At 37.5% G+C, this 12,013-nt stretch overlaps 1 protein-coding gene across 4 annotated transcripts in view; it reads left to right on the top strand.

The window, feature by feature from the left end:
- ZNF277 (zinc finger protein 277) overlaps nt 1-12,013 on the top strand; it is a 104,160-nt gene that overhangs the window by 2,335 nt on the left and 89,812 nt on the right. For 2 of the 4 annotated variants that reach the window (XM_059396550.1, XM_059396552.1), the window contains exon 2: nt 11,018-11,057. The exons of the other annotated variants lie outside the window; for them this stretch is intronic. In XM_059396550.1, the coding sequence (XP_059252533.1) occupies nt 11,018-11,057 (40 nt within the window). The remainder of the gene's footprint in view (nt 1-11,017; nt 11,058-12,013) is intronic. 4 annotated transcript variants of the gene reach the window in all.

The following is a 12,013-nucleotide window of genomic DNA, read 5'->3' as shown; positions in this document are numbered from 1 at the left end:
GTATTGAGCAGCAGTGAATTAGAATTATCTGTAACCAAAAAATTCCTCATCTTGGCTCGTAGCTGACAAGTATTCTTACTAATTTGTAGCAGTCAATGGGAGAACTAATGGTTGATTTTTATATCACTCTTATAAGGTAAGGTTGTCATTAAAAATCCCTTTAATAATTTATGTATTATTCTGTAACTTTATTCAAATTCATTTCAAAGCTTACAAAGTATGATGAAAGTTTTAGGTGGAAATAATGATACTAAAAGTATATTTGTATTTTTTTTGTTAAGCAGTTACTTAGATTCTCAAGAATGTCTTTCCCTGTGAAATCATTAGTTTCTTGAAAACTGTCTTTTTTTTTAATTAATTTATTTATTTTCAGAAAAACAGTATTCATTATTTTTTCACCACACCCAGTGCTCCATGCAATCCGTGCCCTCTATAATACCCACCACCTGGTACCCCAACCTCCCACGCCCCCGCCACTTCAAACCCCTTAGATTGTTTTTCAGAGTCCATAGTCTCTCATGATTGACCTCCCCTTCCAATTTACCCCAACTCCCTTCTCCTCTCTAACACCCCTTGTCCTCCATGATATTTGTTATGCTCCCCAAATAAGTGAAACCATATGATAATTGACTCTCTCTGCTTGACTTATTTCACTCAGCATAATCTCTTCCAGTCCCGTCCATGTTGCTACAAAAGTTGGGTATTCGTCCTTTCTGATGGAGGCATAATACTCCATAGTGTATATGGACCACATCTTCTTATCCATTCGTCCATTGAAGGGCATCTTGGTTCTTTCCATAGTTTGGCGACCGTGGCCATTGCTGCTATAAGCATTGGGGTACAGATGTCCCTTCTTTTCACTACATCTGTATCTTTGGGGTAAATACCCAGTAGTGCAATGGCAGGGTCATAGGGAAGTTCTATTTTTAATTTCTTGAGGAATCTCCACACTGTTCTCCACAGAGGCTGCACCAACTTGCATTCCCACCAACAGTGGAAGAGGGTTTCCCTTTCTCCACATCCTCTCCAACACATGTTATTTCCTGTTTTGTTAATTTTAGCCATTCTAACTGGTGTAAGGTGATATCTCAATGTGGTTTTAATTTGAATCTCCCTGATGGCTAGTGATGATGAACATTTTTTCATGTGTCTGATAGCCATTTGTATGTCTTGATTGGAGAAGTGTCTGTTCATATCTTCTTCCCATTTTTTGATATGTTTGCCTGTTTGTGTGTGTTGAGTTTGAGGAGTTCATTATAGATCCTGGATATCAACCTTTTGTCTGTACTGTCATTTGCAAATATCTTCTCCCATTCCGTGGGTTGCCTCTTTGTTTTTTTGACTGTTTCCTTTGCTGTGCAGAAGCTTTTGATTTTGATGAAAACTGTCTTTTTTAAGAGGTTTCTCTCTCAGTCTAATTAAAATATCAGTCTGTGTGCTGACTATCCTAGGACTGATGATTTCTACTCCAATGTCACCAAGTAGTGTGCAAGCAGGTACAGTACCTTACCTGAGATCTCTGCTGCCAGACTTCTGAGGTTCCATCCCTCTCCAGAAAAGTCCCTGATCTTGCACAACACTGCTTTGCATAGATTTGAACTGTAACTGGGATTTCATATTTTCTTCTAAAATTAAGAACAGATAGTAAATACAAGACAGTCTATTAAGTAACACATAGTAAATTAAGAACAGATAGTAAATCACACTTAGAGATGTATTACTGATATTTTTTCTTTTGCTGTTTTTAGTCACAGGCAGTAAGATAACACATATAGTTTATTAACTGACAGTACTTACAGGAGATCTTTATGATGGAGGTGATTTTTTTCTGACAGTCATAACCTGTGTATCTATATTGTAATACTCTAACTGAGTTAACTTTTTTCTCTGCAAATGCATGCTCAGTAGATGATACTCATGGGAATGCTATTTTGGATTTATAATGTACTTCCTCTGGAGACCTTATTAACTAATATGTGATTTCTCTAAGAGTGGGGGTAGCAGGTGGTGTGAACTCCTCATTTTTATATTTGCTATTTCAATAAATAGCAGCAGACCTTAGCTAGAAACATAGGAAGCATCCCTGATTTCTGTCTTGCCCTCATGTCCCAAATGTGATGACTTACTAAGCCTTATTTTTCTGTGCCTGATATCTTTTGAATTTGTTCTTCATCTCTTTAGCCCCTTTTCTGTTTCTAACCTTCACCATTGGTGCTGAATTGTCTGTGTCCTCCATCCTCCAAACTGTGTTCTTGAAACTTTGACATGTTCAGTTTTGTCTGCCAAGACCTTTTCTTGGCACTTTGTCAGTAGTTAATCATTGTTTAACCAGAAATGAATTCCAGCCTGGATGATTGCAAAACCTTCCTAGTGATCTCACTGACTCTTGATTTTTCCCTCCTTTAATCCACATTCCAAAACACGAATGCGTTCATGCATCCTCACTTGAGATCTTCAGTGTGACTCTCGTACTTGTATAATGAGGTCTGAATTCTCCGTGTGGCATTTAAGATTCAAATCTACTTTTCCAGCCTCATCTTCAGTCATCCTGCTTTCCTTACCACATCTCCATTATCACAATTAACCATATCACACTGTAGTTAGTTAGTTATGATCAGCTTTGCCTTTCCCAGTAGACTGTTAACTTCTTGAGGGCAAGAGTTGTCTTATTTTACCTTTATGCCTCCAATGCTTATCTGAGCTGCATGAAGTAAACATTCTAATAGTTTAATGGTTAGAATCTGTTTGACATTTATTCACAGTACTTAGAATGGCTGCTATTTTACACAGAGGAATTGATGTAAAAAAAAATGAGTATATGTTTTATGCTTGTGGAAGTTATGCACACCAACTCGGAAATGCAGAATATATCATCATGAATATGATCTTCTGTCAGAGGGAATCATAGTTAGCATTTTCACGTAGTTTTTAGTCTTTTTTTTAAGTGAAGTGTTAGTATTGTATAGATAATGATTACTTTTTTTTTTTTTTAATACTTCATGCCTTTCCCTTGTAACCTTGAACCCATACCTGAGTGAGCTGCTGCATAGAAATTGGAATCAGTGAACCATCATCTGTCTGGCAGTTATCTGGTTTTCCACAGGTTGTCATCGTATTTCCAGCATTAGTTTCAAGTCCAGTTGCATACATTTAACATGACAGTGGGAAGAGAACTAGACCCTATCTTGGAAAAACTGTATTTGAATTTCAACTCTGATGTTTAATAGTTGTGAATAGCTTTATTGCATATGCTGCTGCATTTATGAAAATATGAATATAATACCTATTTTGCAGAGTTGTTGTGATTATTTCATTCAGTTATATATCTCTGACAGCCTGGCATTATTTCCTTTTACCATCTTGGAATTCAATTTATATTAGTTGTTTTCAGTGTCAAGGTATGCCTGAATGAACTAGAAAGCTGCCTACCCTCTGATTCTGTATGTACTTAGGAAGCAATCTACATTGTGTTATAACCAAGGAGAAGCTTAGGAATGTGTTGGTGATAGCTGCTTAGTCTGCCCTTGCATTCCTGGGAGTCATTAGTGTCTGTTGGTACTCCGTACTAGTATTGCAACTATGTGCTTTGAAAGCCTTTTATATTATCTTTATACCTTTTCTCATCCCTACGCAGTGCTTCCCCCTCATCCCCAGCTGTCTGCGCACATACCCACATTCAGAGTCAGCAAGAGGTTCAGATAATCTTGCACACTGGGATGGCCTTGCAAGGTACAGGCTAGAGGGAGTTATGGAAGAAAAAGAATTATGGAAACCTCACCCTGTGGATTTGGTGTAAGATTCTGAAGAGGCTTCCTTTAGCACATTATTTATTTTCCTATGAAAAATATGTGGAAACTGCTTGTAGAATATTAAGACAAATTTTATAAAAGAGGATGTTAAAATAATGGTGGTACTGATTCAGATAGCTAACATTTGTTGAGCAGTAACTGTGCCAAGTACTGTTTCAAATGCTGTCCTAGGTCTTATGTCATTTCATCCTAACAACATACCTGAAGTAGATACTCATAGTATCCCCTGTATCCCTTTTTCATTTATAAGTGAGGAAACTGAGGCAAGAGTGGCTTGCACAGTAACCAAAATAGACCTTTTATCCTATTTACTATATAATGACATTCATAGAAACTAAATCCATCGGATAAGGTCTGAAACAGACTTTCCTTGAATATAAATACGTCCCAAAGCTTATGTTACTCTAGAAAGGCAGTATAGTATAGGAAAAAGAGTGTGTGTGTACATTTTGAGGTCAGGCCAATGTAAGATTAGATCCTGGTTACTTACCCCCCCATAGGCACATTAATCAACCTCTGAACCTCCACTTCTCATCTTTAAAATGGGTAATAATCAAATCTGTCTTGCCGAAATGTTGATTGGTGACTGAGATGGGCTGGTCCTCAATAAATGGTGACTTATTTGAGATACAGGTATGAGCTCATCTTTAGCATGTGTGCCAGAGGTGATATAGGTAATAATTTTGAGTACTACAACTCTAATGGGTCTTTCCATTTGATAATGAGGCTCCTGTTGAGGGATTACTTGGAGTAGCAGACACGGAATTTACATACACTTCTCATTGTGTCAACAAAGACTTACATTCATGCAAAAGCACAGTGCCATCCTCCACAACACATACACTTCCCATCTTGAAAAATTGAAGAAAATGTTGACCAGATTTGTGTAATAAAAATTATACTTTCTTCTAAACATAAATCTATGAGTAAATAGAAACAAAGCAGGATACTACCATCTCCAGTGATTGACTCTTTACATGTTTCTGTTAGTTGTTTTTGGAGAACTTTGATACAGAATTAGGGTTCAGTTTTGCTATGATTTATTTAATAAACTCATCAGACTCTGAATGGATTGGCCTTTCACTGACAGCATCTTAAAAAATTGCCATCTCTCACTGAAACAAGTGTGTTCTAAATGACCTCATTGACCCAGATGTCTGCAGAGCCATTTTTTCCAAAAGTGGCATTGGATTTAACTGATCAGTCTTCTGTCTCTCTTTTCATCTCAGCCAATACTCTGTGACTAGTGTCATTTATTTGCAAGATAGGCAACTGGGGTTAGGTGCTATCTTTGGCTCTAGGGACCAAGTAAAGTTTCTAGAAATAAACAGGCTTAAACCTTTGTTTCATTTGGGGAGGGGGGTGTCAACAATTGAGAAGTAGTAGAATATTTTAAGTGATATAAGTCAATATGGTATACATTGAGTAGAACTGTATGGAAAGAAAAAATGTATTCAAAGTCGGACTCTGATCATGAATTTGCTGCTTTGTAGCATTGTGAACTTGGGAAAAAATATTTAACCTCTGAATCTCCATTCCATCATGAAAATGCTGCAGTTAATTACGTATCTTTTGGGGGGGTTGAGTGAAGCAGTGAATATAGGGATGAATGATGCTGCTGATGAAGATCTGTCACTAGAAGCTGCGACAGCTCTTTGGAATGGAAAAAATGGATTCAAAAGTAGCTGTCAGTTACAGGCTGTGTGAGCTCAAGCAAGTTGTTTGACCTCATTGTTATTATGACTACTACTACTAGAAAAGTCTGGATATAACTTAACTCATTACAAACTAACCAACATTAGAGTTTGAGTCAAGACATACTCTTGGTTTTATAATATGTAAACCCTTTAGGGGCAGAGACTGTCACATATCCCTTGGGATCACTTCATCTTCTACAGTGCCATGCTGTGATGTCATTTGGTGTTGGTTGAATGGTGACTATGGATTGGCTCCATCCTGGGTCCTATATGAGGCAAAATGAAGAACCCCTGACTTTATCTCTGGGGATATGTTCCTATATCCCATAACCCATGGGAAATATCCATGTGATTGGTGGGGCTTTGCAATCATATTTCATCAGAGCTAATTGGAGAGTCCTTTCTGTTTCCATATCACAGTGTGGGAAGAAGTGGATACATTTGAATCTGCAATTTGCATCCATTTACTAAGGAGCTGAAAGCTTTTAAATGTTTTTCTTTTTAAAAGAAAGGAAGTGCATGTTCCAGTTCCTGGTTTCTCCAACACTCACCTCATTTCATGCTTTTTCTTAACTGAAAGATATATCCTCCCACAAGTAATTACAGAGGCCCTGCCTTATAATAAAATAAATAAATAAAAATTTAGTGTTTTTATCCAAAAACTTAGAGATTTGTTTTTTAAGAGAAGGATCTCAGAATGGTAATTGTGGTTATTTAACACAATTTTCTGTTATGTAACAAGCTGCTATTCACCAGTAATAGCCAATTAGAAAAGAAAATATCTTGTACTACTAATTGTAATTATCATTATAAAGCAATTAATAGCAGGAACAGTTGTTGAATAGTAACGTAACAGCAATTAAACTATCTTTGTTAAAGCACCGTACACCTAATTTCTACAACTGGAGGAGAGGAAGGGTAGGAAAAGAAAGTGAAAAAAAGTTTGGAAGCTTTATAAATATGCACCCACATAAAGAAAAGTACTGCTAATAACCTACTAGGACTCTGAGGTTTATTTCTAGCAGCGTTGATCATAGCTCATACTGCTTCATAGGAAGCTCACTGGACAAGGCGCCAGAGACCTGAGTTTTAATCCTACCAATGCTTCTAACTGACTCTGATTTTAGAGAAGTTTTTTGCCTTCATGGTTAAGATCTCCTGGTTTGTAAATGAGGTGATTCGTTTACATTAGCATCCTTTAAACTGCGTCGTTCAAATATCAAATAAAGAGAAGGTAGGTTTATAGCTAGGGAGCCCAGTTATGTCTGTCCTAGAGTCTGTGTACAAAGAAAACAAGTGTATCTGGGTATTCCCTTAAGAATTCATTGCACATGTGAGTGTGTAGGTGTATTGACCAGGTATCAAGGTAGAAAATTCGTGGAGAACCACTGCAATAGGTAACTGCTAGGGTCTGTCATTCCGTGAGACTATGGCTAAATCAGTAGGACACATCCCATCTCATTCTATCCCCTCACCTTTCCATTTTTTAAATAAACAGTTTGAATCTGAAAGTTGTTAATTGAACTGAAACTTAGTTCTGAAATATTTATTAAGCAATGCAGCATGCAAGCTTTTGTATTTTAAATGCTATAGAATACAAAGGTAAAGACAAGATAGGTCTTGCCATCAAGGATCTTACAGCCTAATAGGGAAGATATAAGAAGTATCTAAATAACTATTACAAGGTAGAAAATGTTAAGGACCATCAGAGTGATCAAGACAGAGTTGAATAAGAAAGAGATTAAGATCAGCTGGTGGTGCTTTGCCTTGAAGTTGAATAAGATTTGGACATGGAGAAATAAGGAAAAGCATTTATTACGTGGCTGGGCAAAGGGAGGGAACAATAGAAAAACTAAGGGCATATTTGGGAGATAGCAAGTCCATTCATTTTGCTTGGAGAAAATAGTAGGTAAATGAGAACAGTGAAAAGTTTGAAAAGGTGAGTTGAGACTAGATCATTTACTCTCAAATGTTAGCCCACAGCTCTGCAGATGAAGAAAGGGAATGACAAGATCAAAGTTTAATCAGGTAACAATGTATTGAAGAGCAAACGATGAGTCAGGAAGCGCGGGTATTTGCCAAAGCAAGAGATAATGAAGACCCACACTAGAATTTACTAATATGCCTTTGCTAATGAAGTCATGTGTTTGCTCAGTGCTGTAAAGAAGTTTCTGAGATTAGAAAAATAATGCTGGGACACAGCAGGTGGCATATGAAGATTCTCCCTTTGAGAGGTTGAGTGTCTGCTTAGGCCCCATCCCAAGGAAGGTCCAGAAACAGAGAATGCCACAAAGATGATAAAACAGACATCAATTACATATAAACAGGTATAGAACTGCTCAATTCCAAATAAAAGGAAAGACGGGAATTTTTAGCCAAGGAGCAGGTTGGGGTCAGGGGGGTAGAAAATTACTAATTAGAAATCTGGCTAAACAGACTTGATGAGATTCTTGCTAAAGGCAGGCAGGCCAGGGTGAGATACTAGATAATGAGATACCACCTGGAGGATAGTAGAGGATGAGGAACTTATCAGATACGGAGGATGGGAGAGTCTTTCTGAACTGATGTAGCAGGATTCTTGCAAAAATTAGGCTGGCGAGGCCTAATCAAGAAAAGAATTGAGAGGAGCCTTCAGGAAACCAAAGTCTAGTCAAGGAGAGAATGTATTTCAGTAGTAGGAACACCATCACAAATAAACTGGGCTTTAGGGACAGGTCTCAAGCCATTAAAAGACCTAAGAGAAACGAGCTAAGAGGTTTATTCTGGGTGAGGCTTCATCAGATCACAGCTTACAGAATCAGTGCAGTGGGTTGAGCACTCAGTTACTGGAAAAGGTATACAAGCTGAGGCTCTCTTCCCACCTATTAGTCACATGCTCAATGACTAGCATCCTGGACCCAGATGGAGATGAGGTCAAGACTGGGGTTGGTGTAGAGCCTCTGGCTTGAGATGGTCCCCTGCTGGGGCAGAGTCAAATTGCTGGTGGGTTTAGAGACCCCTACCATGCTGATTGGCAGTATTGGCAGAGGCCTAGCTCCAGACATCTCATTACAGTTGCCCATATGGCCACTGAACTCCTAACCCTGGGCTCATTAATCCTGAATAATCAGCCAGTTGTAATATAATTCTCAAGTATAAGGTAATAATACCCTTTCTTTCTCATGACCCTTAGACTACATGGAATTTGATGCCTCAGAGAAAGATTACTGTTCTTGATCTTTTTCCTTGTGAAACATTTTAGAGTTTATTGATAGAACTGATTATGATGTTAATAACCCCCCATTAAATGTCATATTTTTAGATACCATTAGTTATAGTTGTTTCTGTAAATAGCACAATCCTGTTTTCCTTTTATTACATGAAATTCCAAGTATATCCAACCATATGAATTTACACATTCTTAAAGCATAAATTAATTTGACTTTTAGGTAATTGACTGAAAAAAATCTTTTTTTTCTGTCATGCTTTTGAGAGATACTCATAGAAAATTGTGTTCTCATTGTTTTTGTCTGCCCATGGGATCGAAGTAGGTAGGGCTAATGTAGCATGCCATTTATGTTTTTAAGGGACAATATTTCAGGACTTCATAGAATCACAAGACAAAAGTATTACAATAGCTTTTTACACATGCAAAGAATTTTATGATCAAATAATTTACAGTTACTGACTTAAACTGATAGCTTCCTTGCTTTAGGACTTTAGTGTGCTAATTTTTGTGAAGAGGTGATAAATATTATACTGCAGTTTTCCAAATATTTGACCACACTATCTTTTTCTCAACTGGCACACATTAACATTTCATGGGATGCTAGTGTTCCATGGAATTTGATTTGGGAAATGCTAGTCTGGGTCATTTTCCTCTTAAGCAGATCATGTTTATTAGGAGCTTAGACATCCCAAAGAGTTCATCTGTAAACATGTTCAAGAAGAGATCATTCACCTTGTGTCTGTAGGAATAACCATTGTCACTCATTTTTATGGCTTTCCTATTTTACTTCCAAGTCCTAAGTGGGGGGGAAATAAACAGAGTAGTAGGCACAGGGTAGAGACAAAAAGCATAACTATTTGTTCTGCTTCGGGGAGATGCAGCATCCTCGAAGGAGAATTCCCCCCATTATATTCAGAATGCCAGAGTTCTTTGGAAAATGTCCATGCTAGTAATGAAATAAATAAATAAAACCCAGCCCTTGAGCATAATAGGAGAACTCTTTAAATCTTTTGTTTCTTTTAGTATCCCTTTCTTAGAACATTTGAAGTAATATCTGAATATTGAACAATGGAAAAGGAAGGTGTTCCTAAGTAACGGGTTTCTCTGACCTACTGTTCCGAGGCACTCAAGCTTGTGCTTCTTATTAAGTCAGGTAACCATAGCTATTTAATACATTATTTAAGGTTATAAAAATTTAATTCACGTTCCTCTATCAACTTTCATTTACTTGAAGAATGTAGGTTGGTTGCGATTTTTTTTTAATTGCATGTGTGTAGCATCATTGTCAGAAATGTCAAAGTTTCTGAATTACTGTTTATTAATGAAATGATGAATCCAAGTAGCTCTTTGATGTAAAATCCACAACTCGTGTGATGTAGAGGAATTTTTTAGTGAAAGGTTTCTTAAAACAGCTTAGAAATGATTCATTGGACCATTGTTATTCACTTCTAGTTAGCAGTATTCAGAGCCAGCTGGCAAATCTCCATTTCTTCAGGAGTCTCACTTAAAATGTTATTTCAGAATAAACCGATTTAGGCAAGCAGTGTATAAGTGAAAGAACTGAATTGTTCTCTTTATATTGCCACTGTTTTCTAAAGTTTCATGTTTGTTGATATCCCTTGTGATAATACATTAATCAGATTCTGAACTCATCTTCTATATGGGTAGTTATCAAAAGTTATTGTCATATTAGTACTGTTAGCTGATCTTTGGACCCTGCTCCTGATGCTGGGCTCTATCCCAGGACCCTGGAATCATGACCTGAACTGAAGGCAGAGGCTTTAACCCACTGAGCCACCTAGGCACCCCTCATATTTAAAATCTTAAATGTCACTTTTTATGTGAAGCCATTCTTGAACCATAGATTGAATTAGCTACACACTTCTTTTAACCTTAATCATATAGTTATCTAGGAGAATCCCATTACCTGCTGTAGAGAGAAATTTTAATTCTAATAGTTCAGCTGATATATACTATATGAGTTTCCAAAGGCCACCTGTAACAAATTACCACAGACTGATGGCTTAGAACCACAGAAGTTTATTCCGTCACCTTTCTGAAGGCCCAAAGGCTGAAGTCAAGATGTCAGCAGGGCCACATTCCCTCTGAAGCATCTAAAGGAGAATCTGGTAGCATCAGTCATTTCTTGGCTTTTAGCAGCATAACGCCAATTTCTGCTTCTGTCTTCATATAGCCTTCCTCCCTATGTCTTTTTTTCTTCTCCTTTTCTGTCTACATCTGAGGTTCCAGGTGAGTCACCATTCAGTCCACTATACATACTGAAGATACTCCCTCTTTTCCAGATTACCTTCTTCCTGACCGAGCCAAGGAGTGTGTGCATAGGTGAGTGCCTTTTTTCATATAAGTTGGGGAGGGGAGGGATGTCCTCCCCCCTCTCTTTTTAAAGCACTCTAGACAGCACATAGTACCTTTTGTTTGACTTCATGGACATTGGGACTTATCCATTGACCTCATTCTTATGAATATTAAACTCTTTATAGAAAGTCATCACCAAGGATTTGGAAAGAGCTTATTAAAAATGCTGGGGCTTTTTTTTTTTTTTTTACTTTCCTCCTCTTTTATTATTTTAGGTACTCAGACTGTACATAGTACCTGCTAAGTCCTTTTGTTTATTGACGGGTAGCTATTGTCCTTTATACTTACAGCCCCTGAAATTTGGTCTTTTCCTGAGATTGGAAGCATACTATAGTGAAAAGAACACTAAACTTACAGACAAGAATCCAGTTCATGTTTTACTTGTACAACTTTAAATAAATTATACTCCCTAAACTTCTATTTTCTTATAATTATGATATAAATAATAATCTTTATTATCTGGCAGTTTAATACTGAGGTGTTTAGGGGATGAGTTCATAAAATATATTTTTTATTTTTTTGTTTTTTTAAAGATTTTATGTATTTATTTGACAGAGAGAAATCACAAGTAGATGGAGAGGCAGGCAGAGAGAGAGAGGGAAGCAGGCTCCCTGCCGAGCAGAGAGCCCAATGCGGGACTCGATCCCAGGACCCTGAGATCATGACCTGAGCCGAAGGCAGCGGCCTAACCCACTGAGCCACCCAGGCGCCCCGAGTTCATAAAATATAGAGGGTTATATAAATAAAGCAGAGGTATAATAATATCATGCTTGAAATGACCACCTTTGGATTTACTGACTAGTGCCTTTCTACCCTGACCATCCCTTCTATCCTGAGTATGACTGGGCTCTTCCTCCTTTTAACTGTCAGTCACGTATCAGTTAATCTAAATATTTATGAGTATTTGAGCTGGAAGTGACACT

The sequence above is a fragment of the Mustela nigripes genome, chromosome 4, assembly GCF_022355385.1.
Source record: "Mustela nigripes isolate SB6536 chromosome 4, MUSNIG.SB6536, whole genome shotgun sequence".
Taxonomy (NCBI): Eukaryota; Metazoa; Chordata; class Mammalia; order Carnivora; family Mustelidae; genus Mustela; species Mustela nigripes.
Note: the sequence above shows the minus strand (reverse complement) of the source record. Positions and strands in the feature narration are given on the sequence as shown.